Genomic DNA, 13,394 nt, shown 5'->3' with positions numbered 1-13,394 from the left:
TCTTCGATGTTCAATTCTCGTGGATAGGACTCGCATTAGGTCCAGTATTTCAACCACTTGGTCCTGTAGCTTCTAGGATCCCTTCGAGGAACCAGATGCCCAACCCACTGCATTCGTAGAATCCCCTTCAATAATCAATGGACTTTGATTATTCACAAGTGCTCACCACTGTAGACACCCCATTTTGACCGTACCCTAAACCTTCCGTGTTTGAGCAAAAACCCAACCAAATCTAGGGCCTCAAATTTCACCCTAGGCTAGTTTAGGGTCCTAACTAGGTCCCCATAAAATTTCGTTAAAGTCCGAGCGCGTTTGCCTATTGAACAAGATGGGAGAGTGTCCGTAGTGTAAACCGCAGGAGGGGGATGAATCACCTCAAAATGGGCTGTCCATGGAAGATATAAAAGGGCAGATTATATGTCATTTTTTTTGGAACCCCTGTTCTTGCTCGGACTACCTTAAGAGCAAAATTGACTATGAAATGCATTAGAGGGGGTTGTCCTAAGTCAAAGAGGGGGGAGCATTAATATATCATTTCCCTTTAGTTACAAGGGATCGAAGTAGAGAAAAAAAAAAGAAAAGGAAAAAAAATTCGCAGAGAGAACAGAGAAAATCTGAAACCCTAGTTCCGTCCGAACCTTCTTCTCCGCTCAAGCTCCGGTCGAGCTCCGGCGAGCACCGATCTGAGAAATCGATAGAAAAGACAGAGTAAAATAGCAGATCTGAGAGAGAGAGAGAGAGAGAGAGAGAGAGAGAGAGAGAGAGAGAGAGAGAGAGATTTTGGGGTTCCGATGGAGTTTCTTCCTTTGTCCGAACATCGTCTCCATCATGTTAGTCGGAGCTCCGGTTAATTTCCGACGAAATCCCCTTCTCAGATGTTATGTTTCATAGTCTTCATTCCTTTCTTTTTTTCTTTTTTTTTTCTCTTTTGATTTCAAGTTTAAAACCCAAACATTTTGTTTCTTCTCCGATCGGGATCTGAGAGATTTCCGATCAATCAGGTCAATTTTTCCGACCGGATTTGCACTCCGATTATGTTTCTCCTTGCTGTTACCTCCATTTCTATCATCTTTTTCCCCATTTTTCTTCTCAAACCCTAACTCCCCGGCTGGTCATCCTTTCCGATATTCTCCGGCTAGGTCTACCGGAGCTCCGATCGATCTCCGGTTGAGCTTTTCTTCCTTCATTCACCAGCCTTTGATGCCGTTACTCCTTTCTTCCAAAATTTTAGACTCAAGCTCCCTTTAAAACCCTACATTTTTCATCATTTAAACCTTAACTCCCTTCTTCAATCGATTCCCACTCATTTTCCAGCTAAATTTCAGCTGAGTTCTGGAAAAAACCTAGACCTTGTTAAATCTCAGAGCTTTGGAGTTTCATCACTTTTAATCTGGAAAGAGGAGACCAAAAGATCAGATTTCTTCTTTAATTCAGGTAACATTCTTTCTCTCCTTTGTGTTAATTTAAGAGATTGTATTTTTTTTCCCACTTGAGTTGATTTTTGTAGTGGCTTCGGTTTGATTTATATTATAGAAATATTTTCATTTTTTTGTGAAATTGTGTTGTGGCTGAGATGTTTGGCTTTAGATTTGTTTAAAAATGTTACAAGTAGTTAAAGCAATGATGTGCAATTAAACGATTTCAATTTTTCGTGCTTGATGGATTGAGAATGACTAGTTTTGAAGCAGGTTTTTAGTTCATGATGAATGTGCTTAGGAACTCATTAAAGATGTTTATATTCTCATGCGTTATCGAATATTTTAGCTGGGAACAGGAGACCAAGCAAATCTGTGTGGATCCAATTTAATTCCAAAATCTCTTGATCCAGCCATGTCGAAAATTTGAAAAATTCTTGCTGTTTGGAAGCTATGAATGTTACAAGTATTTTGTTTTTAAGAAAAAATAAAAAAAATGACATGGAACCTCATATGTAGTGTTAAAATCTCAGAAACTCTTGTTTCAGCCCCTGTTTCTTGAATGAGTTAATGAGGTTTTTATATAGTCCTTGTTTTAGCTTCTGTTTCGATACCTATTTTGGATCAGCCCATGTCTCTTTATATGGCAATCTGTCCACACACTTTTGATATTGGCAGCCCATGTACCCTCATGATATTTACAGGCCCTGTTGTGTGAATTGTTTCTCATGAATATTCGTATGGTTTTTCATTCTGCTCAGTACAAATATTGTTCATAGTATTGAGGCTGTTGTGCTTCGTCTCCAAGAATGATATTGTGATAATTAGGGTATTAAATTTGTGTGAAAGAATATTTTTCTATGAGATGTGTATATACAAATGTGTACGTGTCTGTATATGTCCATGTATGTATATATGTGCCCTTCTCCCTTCAATGCAAGGGCGATGAAGGCGTTAGCCCAAGCCCATTCTTTTAGAGAGACTTACCTAGCCATGGTAGTACTCTTTTCATTCTCTTTCCTTATATAGAGAGTTTCTGGTCTTTTAGATATCATTCTTAGTTATTTGTCTTTCCTTGCATATCATATGCGACTGATTGGAGAGGACTGATTGTCATTTAAGCTTAAGAAAAAAGATTTTGCTGTAAAGTCACCGTCAGGTGTTGGCATCCATATCCTATCATCCTCACTAAATTGGGTACAGTACTTCGACTGCAGTAGTGAGAGAAGTCTCTGAAGATCAAGTTGTTAAAATACATATTATATATACTTTAATATAGAATTGGTATTGACATCCTAGATTTAGTCATTTGCACCATGCTAGTTGTCTTATTTGATTTGATTTTACTTTTTTACAAATTGGGCAAGCTAGCTTTATATTAGTGAGTAAGCATGGTTGAATTCAAAGCAAAAGGTGGCAGATTCGTCCCTTACTGTGGTTGGCTATATATTTTAGATTTCTGTTGTAAATTTCACCCATTGAGTCATTCGAGGCTTTGACTCGATTTGCTGTCAAGTCAGCTTGGCCAAGCTTTGGATTGCTTCAAAACCATATTCTCTCTTACTCTTTAAGGTCATTCAATTTCCTCAGGTTTCCCTTTTAAGATTTTGAATTTCCGTGGTTATTATTTAAATCCATCTTGTATGGTGCGTATCATCACATCTTTTCTCTCCATTATCTATTATGGTTCATAATTTAGGCTCTGTTCGTTTTAGATTGTTGCAACCGATTGTAGGCCCAAACCGTCGGAGTCCAACAATCACTTTGGCCCCACAATCGGTTGCAACAATCTAAAATGAACAGGGCCTTAGTGTTTTAATGCTGATTATTTTTGTCATCCGTGAATTTAGTATCTTATACCGTTTTACTTCCATTTCTAGACCAGCTAGTGCCTGATGTTCCCATGTATTGAGGTATTTTTTTTCTGACGAAATATTGTGGTATTTTTTATTTCAATTTTTCTGACAGGGGTAAAAGGGAGATCTTATGTGGGAACTGCAATGGTGCAGGCTTCATGGGAGGTTTTATGAGCACTGCTGATGCTTAGTCGGATTTCCCATCTGTTCATCAGTCTTCACGATCTAACAAGAGAGAAGACAGGGTTTAAATTGGTTTCAAGGTATGATTACTTTAGGTGTTTGTAAATGTATCTATAGACATTGCTTTTGACTTCAAGAATAATATATTTTTTTACTTCAAGATTAGATGCTACATCTTATTTCTTGAAATGATACAGTTCTAAAAAGCAACAAAGGAGGTTTTTTTTTTTTTGTGTGAGTTTTCATGATAGTTAAAGGTATCGACCAATGTACTATGCATTAATACCAATAGCTTGCCAACACAGTAACCTTTCTCTATAATCTCAAGGTCTGGGAATGCTTTTTTTGTTTGAATGGCAAATGAGAATTCTTATATACATAATCTGATTGCAGTGTAGCATAAAAGCCCTTCCATACATACCATGGTTTTCAAGTGATACAAGTACAGGACTGAAATAATTTTACTGTAACTCACAATAAATCTCAGGATTGATTGATTTCTTTTTTCTGCAAAAATTTTCCAACTTAATTCTTTGAAATCCAAACATTTCCGTAGTTCACAAATCTCAAGAAAGACAGAGACTGTAAGAGATAACTCTTAAACCGGGGAATCTTTAGGACAGGTTGGGAACATTGGTAATACTGAAAGAACACAGACCCAAGAAATGTTCAGAACACCACAAGAGTAGTGAAAGAAACTCAGTTTCAATATATAGATCTACTATCTGGTCAAGATTAGGGTTTAAGGAATTGAACATGATGTTTATCTATATATGCAGTGTAGACAACCATATAAATAAAAGAATCCAGCAAAAATAAAGTTCGGTCCGGCAAAATATCCTTCTATTGATGTCTTCACATCTCCACACAGAAGAGGGACTTAGGATTTCAACTTCAGACTTGTACTCATTGCTTAGGATTTCACCTTCGGACTCTGGTTTTCCTCATCCTCTCCTTCATCTAGCTCCCCATCATTTCCGATTTTTCGGCCTTAACTAGATGCAGTGGCGCTCTTTGTGCATTCATTGAAACAGTGGCGAGGTTGATCATGGCGGTGGCACATTATTTTGATTGAGTGATGTGACTTGAAACAACTACATTAGCCTTTGATTTTCCCCTGATTAGAGTTTGGCTGGTGACTAGGTTTAGATGTTGTGATACCCGGCCTCACCATAAGAAATTGTATTCCTCAGTAGGTGTCTTTATTAAAACTAGGCATACAATTCTAAAGCTTGAATGGGGGTGCCGGTATCAAAATTTAACTCAAGTATTATTAGGACTTTGAGGTGTGTCGTTATCAAAAGAGACTTTATTAGTATTTGGAATTTTTGTGGAAGGTTTCTAAATTTTAGGATTTAGATTGACTTCTCTGTGTTTGACGACAAAGCTATTTTGGAAGCCACCCTATTTTGGACGTTTGAAATTTGGTAAGGAGTCCCATTAAATATGGGAACGTATATTTTATTAGTAAAGTAAATTAGTAATATTTGGAATTCTAATTGGAGATTGAAAGAGATTCTCCATGCCCTAACCTTTAGGGAGGGTGTACGGTGAATTATCCTTGGGATACTTGGGCGTGAAATACATCACTAATATTTAGGATCCTATGGCCTTTGAACCTAATTTGTAGGAAAGAAATCAATCTTAGTTGGGGTTTTCTCTTTGGGTTGGACGTTTCCTTTTCCTTTAGGAGAGCTCGAAGTTTACTTAGTTGGAAGGTTTTCCCTATTGCTGTGTTCTTTTAAGTTTCCTTCCCCCTCTTTTCTGCGGAAAGTCCGCTTTGTTTCCGTGGAAAACCGTAAAAAGCGTGTTCTTTTAGTTTCTGCGGAAACTTTTTTTTTCCTACCTCATACATCGGAAACTCCCTCTTTCCGAGACTTTCACCCGACGATCGAAGCTCTCTCTCTCTCTTTTCTCGCTCAGACTCTCTCTCAAGACCTCCATTTTCGACGACTCTCTCTCTCTCCCTCGCAAGACCTCCATTGTCGACGACTATCACCTTCCGGTAATGTTCTAAATTTGAAGCGAATTCGGGTTTTATCTATTTAATTTTGAGTTTTTTTTTGTGGGATTTGATGAAACCTAGGTTTTTTTTTGGTTCGCCTATGGTTTGATTTTTGTTTAGAAGATTAATTATCTAGAATACTTTCGGATTGATATTTTTGTCAAATCCGTTTATTTCTAGGGTTTTTATTGTTTTTCTTGTTCTTATATTTTGTTAGGGTTTGTAATTTGGTGAATTTGCTGATTTAGTGTGTGGATTTGAGGAATTTGAGAGAGAAATTGTAGTTTGAGTGTTTAGATGGGTTTTGTGTGGGATTTTTGTATCTGAATTGGTGGATTTCAGCGAAAAATTGCAGTTTGTAAAGGGTTTGTGTTGTTTGATAATTTTGAATTCGGTTGGGAATTGAAGGATTATGATGTTTAATAGCGTATGAAGCATATGAACTGTTGATTTTAGGGATTTGGTCTATTTGTGGTTCTTGAGGGTTGGGGAATTGATGGGAATGGAAGGAAATTCAGTGGTTTTATGTTGAATTGTATGCGATTGGTAGGACTTATTTGAGTTGAGGATTGTTGTATGGTTTATCTGTCTGTGAATTCCTGTGGATGTTTGATACTGAAGCTATGTTATTTCATGACTTTTGAGGTTTGAAGATTATAAGCGGATTGACAATTTGATTGATTCAGTCAGCAAATCATTGTGCTTTTTTGGGATTTATTCTGTTGACATCAAACAATCGGGTCTCTGTCACTATTTTGGCAGGTTTTTTTTATTGGGACCAGCTTGGAATAACAGGATTCTGGAAAGGATCTAATCCTTCAAAGGGCTCTTTGGGTTTTCGGTTTTTGTTTTGAAGGGATTGAATTTATGTTTTTGAAGGGGATATGATATGTCTGTAGGCGTACAGGGACTGATTTATCGCATCCATTTACTGTATTAGAAGGTGGGTATAGTAAGGAAAATGGGTCTTCCATGGATGATGAAAATTCTGAGGCTTTGGGAAGTTTGAAGCAGAAAAATGGGAAACCTCGACGGCACCTCTCAGTTATTCGGCATTGCATGAGAAGCGTTCGTTTGGTTGCTGAAAGTGAATTGGTGAGTCGTTGATATTTTCCCTTGTGTAGAGTTTCATACCTTTTTTCATATTAGTTGTCATGTAATTGAACTGTTTTATTTGAAAATCTTGATATGCCACAACATTTTCTTTTCTGTTGGGGATTAAAAGCATGATTATGTTCTCCATTTTCTGAAATATACTGCGACTAACATTTTTGCCCCACATCTACCTGTAGGAATTGGTTATTGGTGGTATTGGTGCAAAATCACCATCAGATGGACAGTCTGGTTCTGGATTTTTACCGGTATTTCGTTCGGGTAGCTGTTCTGAGAGAGGACCAAAACAGTACGTGGAGGATGAACACATCTGTATAGATAATCTACTTGAACATCTTGGTGAATCTATGGATTTTCCATCTCCAGGGGCTTTCTATGGGGTGAGTGAGTTAGTTGTTGCTACTGAACTTGTGTAATTTAATCATCTTATAAAATTATGAGTACATGGTCTTTTTTCATTGTTTGGGTATATCTTTTTTTTAATCACCGTTGGTAATTATTTCTTTTCTAGTGAATGGGTTACCATGTCTTGTACTTTCAGTTTCTTTTCGATATTTGTCAACCGAGATAATGGGTGCCTCTCACATTCCATTATTCATGAAATTTATAGAGCTTATGAAAGGTGAAGTCCTCGGTCAGGTTGAAATTTGCTTGAGGATCGTATTAAATATATTTATTACCAAGATATGGTGAGGTAGTTCGCACATAGTATAAAGATAGACTTGTGGACATGGTTTATGTTGGTGATAAATATATGCAACACCTAATATTTAGTAGTTTATGCTGGCAGGTATATGGTGAGGTTCCCCACCTGTGTGGAGAAGGTCATTAAGAGTGCATTTGTGAAAGTGGATCATGCATTTGCTGATGCCCGCTCTCTAGACAATTCCTCTGGCACCACAGCACTGATTGCCCTTATTTTTGGAAGGTATGAGCCAGGATTTTATTATGAAATCTACCCATCTATTGTTAATTATAGCTGCTTAAAGTGGATATGATAATCATGATTGTTTCTTGTTGGTATTGTTTTATTTTGGGACAGTTGTACTTTAATCAATGTAAGCTGCCTTATTTTTTAAGGCCATGGATGCATGGATATTCACCATGATTCTTGGCAGAATGGATTGCTAAAACCTATACAGTCTTTACTACTATTTTTGACAACATTTTGCTTTAAGGAAGCGGGGTCGTTCTGGTTATGGTGGAAAACCAAGCATTTGCTTGAGAAGAAAGTAGTAATAGACCTATTATTTGTGATGAAGGCAGAGATTAACTTGTCTGCTTATTATCCATGATCTTCTGTGTCATGACTTTTGGGTAATTTCTCCTGATGTTCAGATTGTGGATCATGGGTAGGAACATCCTCTTGGCTTCTTTGCTAGTGAAATCCACGAGTGGAAGGACTGCTGCGATTTACGGGTACTATTTTTCCATATTTCAGCCCTTTTTAGCCATGTTTTAGCCTTTAGAACCCCTTTCTAAGCACCCATAGATAACTATACTAGCCTAGTTTAAGCCTCTTATCATTTTTCTAGTAATATTTGGGCCCTAGATGTTGATTTCCTTTGTGGACAGCAATATAACGACCAATAAAGTTGAATAGTTGAGCCTCAAGTCTTCTTCTTTTCGTGATATTTATGCTATTATATGCTTCCATGCTTAGTGTAGATTATTTTCCCACTCACGAGTTTTCTTTAAAGCTTACTGTTGAATCTTTAAGAGGCCATTAATCATCTTTTATTATTTTTTCATTGATTTTGGGTTTGTGTATGATTACACGAATGTGAATTTGGTTCCCATGAGCTCCTAAAAGTTCCTGTAGAAAGTTGCAGCCTCCGGGTTTACACCACTTTTCAATACAGTCCATAACAAATTCCTCTCCCGAGCCCGAACTGGTCCGTAGACCACACCGTAAGCATCCATGAAGAATTTGATACCTGATGGAGAAACTGAGTTGTAATTGTGTGATCCCCTCTTTACAGTTTTGTCATTGACAAGATACTCTCCTTCCATATAACTATGATTCCCCCTGCAGTTCCCCTAGCATCTTTGGCCGTCCAACTGTCTGTCTCTTCTCCCCAAGATTCCATTAATCAACGATTTTGATACTCCCGTTATTTTAGATTCGATAACGGCAATGACATCAGGATGTCTTAAGACATAAATGCTTGTCTGCCATTTGTTTTTGATCCGATCTCAGCCCCCTAACATTCCAAAAGATTAACTTCATTGATAAACACCACATAATTGCTCCATGTCCTTCCTCCTCATCGCAACTATTTCAGCTCCCTATACCCTCTGGTTTTTCCATTAGAAGCATATGGATTTGGTTGATCCCTTTCAACGATCTCCTTTAGCATGAAATGGGTACTGGAAATATCTTCTTCATACTGAATGCCCCGGAGCCCATAATCATCATGGCCACAAATTCATTCGCCATATTATTATCATTAGAACTTTCCCCTTTGTCTCCACAGTTTAAACAGGAAGTAATCTTATCACGAAGGTCTCTATCCAACGTATTAGAAGAAAACTCCATATTGAGAGGTATACAACCATTATCATTCATTACTTCATTCGTTTCAGCTGGAACAACTCCCTCGCTGTGCGAAACAAAATGTTTTGTGTGAATCACCGTGTTGCTCTACAATGCCAGATTGGATTTGGCTATGGTGACACCACGGATTCCGCCACCAGACAATCCTTCTGTTCCAAACTTAACCAATTTTCTCCATTTCAACTCCAGGTAGCCTTGAGCGATCTTGTCTCTTTCAATAAAATTTTCATTACGAACACCACCATTTTCGAAAGAAAGCTGCCACTTCCAACGCTTCACGAATGATTTTCTCCAGGTAGTTACGGTGAGACGGTGCCCAACCATTCCAGCACGATTTCCGGACGACCGATCCCGCTTCCGAAGAGTGACGGTGTTGCCCACCGAAGCAATGAATTTTCTTCTCTTGTTTTGATTATTGAATATTGTTTTCTCCTTTTTACGCGATGGCCATCTGTCACGCTTCATGTTCGGCGGTGACACCAAGTCCTTTGGATAGTTATCGACTGTTCGCATCCTCTGAGAATGCTCTAAAGGCTACATCGGGTTATGGATAACTCTAATAAAAGAGAAATAGCCAAATTATTTGGTTGAATTGTTCGAGAATGCCAAGTTGGGTCAATGCAGAGTTATAACCTTTTTGATGATTTTAAATAAACAAATCTGCTGAGAGAAATTATCACCTTTTCATTTCCTCAGCAGAGTCGCCAGCCTGTGGGTGCCAATTTTTTCCCTCCCGCGTAGGACTACAGGGGATCACCACATCGGGTTCTCAAGGGAGTGTATATTTGATCTGCGTTACTTGTGGACTCGGGATCGAAATCCTAACTTCACAAAAATGAGAAACTCAGAGTCACCACCTAGGTTAGGGTCTAGGACCCGTGCCTGTTCTTCCAATGAAATGAGTAGTGATACTCGAATTTCGTTGGAAGAACAGTAACCGAAGGGGTTCTTTTGCACTGGGCCTTGAACTTTATATTTTGCTTTGTTTGCTTAAGGCATGGTCCTTACAGATATCTTGGTAAGGGTTATGGTTACAATCGGGGAAGGTGTTAGGCACCCCTCTTGCCCGGACGAATCCGGTCTCTTAACTTAGATTGGCATTTTTTGAAGAATTTAAACCAGGATAACTTATCTTTTTATCCTTTACTTAAGTTATGCTAAATTTCAGGAGGCAAATAAAAGTGAATTTACAAGAAGACCGAAAATAAGCAGTAGTTATCCTGATCGATGTTGTAAGTTGTATACGGATCTCTGCAAATCTCGCAACTAACTCGCAATCAGGTTAACTTAAAACTAACGGAAAAAGACAGTGCATAACGTAAAAGAAAGACAAAGGGATTTATATCATAAGTTCTGAGGGTCAATTCAGACTGGAGATCTTATGGTGTCACCACCTCATACCTTACTTTGTAAAGGAAAGTACATAAAGCTTGTTAAATAAATGTAATTTTACTGAAAGCTGAGGCAGACTTGGGCAGCGTAACTGCGCTTGTTGAGAAGAGGCGGGCTCCGATGTTGCAGAGTAATCGGCGGCTTAACGGCGCCGTGTTGACTAAGGAACTTTGGGTTTGCCATGATTTTGGCAGAACGACGCTATTTAGATAATAGGGCCTTCGAGTTCTCCGAAATTCGGCAGCGCAACGACACTGTGTTGGCAAAGGGGCTTTAGGTTTGCCGAGATTTCGGCAGAACAACGATGCTATTATTGAGAAATAGCTCGTGTTTCTGCGAAATCCGGCAGAACAACGACGTTGTTTGAAGGATGTCGCTCCGAACCTTCAGAATTTCGGCAGAATGCCAACGTCCGGTGTGAGCTACCTAGAGTTACTCTACAAGCAGACTAGGGTTTTTGGCTATAAAAAGGGGGTATGTGGGGCGTTGTAGACACCCCATTTTGACCGAACCCTAATAAGCGTCGTTAGGGTAGAAACCTTATTAAACTAGTGTTTTAATGTCCCAAATTTGTTCCTAGAATAGGTTAAGGTCTCATTTAGGTCCCCGTAAATTTTCGTCCGAATCCGTCTCGGTTCGCCTAGCAAGCGGACGATGTTTGTAGAGTAGTGTAGTGTAGGAATAAGGGTGGCGATTCAGCCAGAAGCGGGGGTGTGCAGGAATTTAGAAAACCAGTTCAAATTTTCTGTAATGGGTTGTCCAGGCAGAAGCAGGGGTATGCGGATTGGTGTGTAGCATAATTAGGGGGTGTATTATCCTGAAGCAGGGCAATTTCGTAATTTGCAAAGATGCTTTTCTTCCCCTCCAAGTCACCATTAAGGCCTAAGCTAGGTTAGTGAGAGCTTTAGGACTAGAATTAGCGAGAGGGGAATCCTATGTAGATTAGGCTTCCTTTGATCCCAGCCCTAAAACAAAAGCTGATTTGAAGGGCTAGGATCAAGGGGAGGGAGATATTTTCCATAAAATTTTCCCCCTCCGCCATTGCCCGAGGCCCCCCCCTGTAAGTTAGGAGATGTACAAAATGCATTGATGGGGGCTGTCCAAAGGAGAGGAAGGGGGCAGAATATATCATCTTTTTCTGGACCATTTCTTTCCTGGGCCCCCCTGTTGAGAAAGGAGTAGTCATAAATATGCATAGAGGGTGGTTGTCCTGGGGAAAGGGGGTCGAATTTATTATTACCCTCACCTAACGAATTAGGGCTACAGGAGGATTTTCTTTTTTTCGTTGGAAGCAGAGAACAAAAAAAAGAAAAACTAGCGAGAGAGGGAAAACGCAGAGAGAAAAAGAGAGAGAGAGGAGGAAGAAGAAGAGGGAGGAAACCACCTCCATACCCATTTCCCTAAAAATCCAAACCCATCTTCCCCATCCCCTTGATCCACCACCATCAAATCCATTCTCCTTCCTTTTCTTCTTTTATTCCCAAAACCCCACCATTATCCCCTCCATCTTCTTCTCCGGCCCCATTTTCCGCCGGAATCCGGCAAGCTCTCTTCCATTTTTTCGCACCCGCATCTCTCCATCAACCACCCATACCAGCCAAGCCACCATCCCCATCTTCAACCCTCTATCTGTGGAGATCCACCTCAAAACCCATTTCTTTCTTCTTGCGGAGAGAAGCAAAAGGGGTTTTTCCCATTTTTGTTAGAAAACAGAAAGAAGGAGAAATCGAGAGAGAGGAAGAGGAGGAGCCGCCATCCACCGCCTTCAATCTCAGCCATCCATTTCCACCTTCACCCTCTTTAAAACCACCACCATCTTCTTCCTCTTCATTTATTTTTTTTCCCTACAAACCCACCTCCATTTTTTATTTTAATCTCCTCTGCTACGACCCCACCCCATCTCCGGCCGGAATCCGGCCATCCACCATGGAATCCGGCCAAAAACCCCAATAAATCCGATCACCACCATCTTCTTTCTTTTACAACCACCAACTAAACCCATTCCTCATCCCATTAAACCCATTTCTATTCCCATTTGTATTTCAATCTATACTTCAATCGGCCTCTTCATTACCTGTCGGGTAAGCTTATTGCCTTTTAATTCAAATAGAAATCAAGGTTATTTTGCTAATTAGTGGGTTTAAAAATACTTCTGTTAGTTTCCATTCTTAAATATGCTAGTTTAGAGATTTGGATTGCTCCTATATTTCCCATTTTCTAACTAGACTAGCTTATGTGTTTGAATTGCCCCTATTGTTTTCATTTGCAAATCCTGCTAATTTGAGATTCCGAACCGTTCTTGTTGCTTATTGTTTTGGTATTTCGTTATAAATGGTTGATTCCTATTTTTCTGTCTATCCCTCTTGGGTGCCAAAGGTGTGTCCAAAGCAGGAAGTATACAGGGGATTGTGGTTTTGGTATGATGTTTGGATGATGTCAGGACTTGCAATTCATGTTTAAAGAATCGAACAGGGAGGGAAATTAGGTCCCTTAATTCGGTTTCAGTTCAGTGCCTAACACAAGCCATTATCCCTAAAAGGAAGCCTTAGAGCCTTTTCTTTCCTCAGTTGTTTGCGCCCTGAGATTGTACAAGTCTTCTTTCGTTCGCTGGTCTGGTTAACTCTTGCCTAAATATGGCTTAGTTCCCTATGTTTAGTTTTGTGGATTCTTTCGGAGCCTTTACAAACCACATATCTGTCGGTGGCGATGCATTTATGAAGGTATGGTGGTAGGGGTGTCCTCTCGAAATTTGGTATTTGAATGTGATCTAGTGAGGTTTTTTTTTGTTTCAGCTCTGATGTTCGAGCTAGAGTGAAGGGCGATGAAGGCGCTAGCCCAAGCCTACCCTTAGAGGACTTGCTCAGTCCAAGTTA

At 39.4% G+C, this 13,394-nt stretch overlaps 1 protein-coding gene across 4 annotated transcripts; it reads left to right on the top strand.

The window, feature by feature from the left end:
- Positions 1–574: 574 nt before the first annotated feature.
- LOC143882267 (putative protein phosphatase 2C 27) lies at positions 575–8,186 on the top strand. Of its 4 annotated transcripts, XR_013252159.1 has the most exons (6): positions 575–1,434; positions 3,384–3,534; positions 6,222–6,554; positions 6,752–6,952; positions 7,363–7,500; positions 7,911–8,186. XR_013252159.1 is itself a non-coding variant. In XM_077385770.1 (5 exons), the coding sequence occupies exons 3-5, from the start codon at positions 6,948–6,950 to the stop codon at positions 8,032–8,034; spliced, it is 267 nt and encodes an 88-aa protein (XP_077241885.1). In that variant the 5' UTR covers positions 575–1,434; positions 3,384–3,534; positions 6,752–6,947; the 3' UTR covers positions 8,035–8,186. The 4 variants fall into 4 exon arrangements, 3 of the variants coding, with proteins under 3 accessions (XP_077241885.1, XP_077241883.1, XP_077241884.1); XM_077385770.1 differs by lacking the exon at positions 6,222–6,554; XM_077385768.1 differs by lacking the exon at positions 7,911–8,186 and having other exon boundaries at positions 7,363–7,664.
- Positions 8,187–13,394: the final 5,208 nt, after the last annotated feature.

The sequence above is a fragment of the Tasmannia lanceolata genome, unplaced genomic scaffold (assembly GCF_043159265.1).
Source record: "Tasmannia lanceolata isolate RefF3 unplaced genomic scaffold, GAP_Taslan_0.1 ptg000007l, whole genome shotgun sequence".
Taxonomy (NCBI): domain Eukaryota; kingdom Viridiplantae; phylum Streptophyta; class Magnoliopsida; order Canellales; family Winteraceae; genus Tasmannia; species Tasmannia lanceolata.
The sequence above is the reverse complement of the archived record's forward strand: the minus strand, read 5'-3'. Positions and strand labels throughout refer to the sequence as shown.

Coding starts and splice junctions, on each gene's coding strand:
- LOC143882267 (XM_077385768.1), top strand. CDS start 6,432: ATGGATGATGAAAATTCTGAGGCTTTGGGAAGTTTGAAGCAGAAAAAT. Junction 6,555..6,751: donor TGGTTGCTGAAAGTGAATTG/GTGAGTCGTTGA, acceptor ATCTACCTGTAG/GAATTGGTTATTGGTGGTAT. Junction 6,953..7,362: donor CTCCAGGGGCTTTCTATGGG/GTGAGTGAGTTA, acceptor TTATGCTGGCAG/GTATATGGTGAGGTTCCCCA.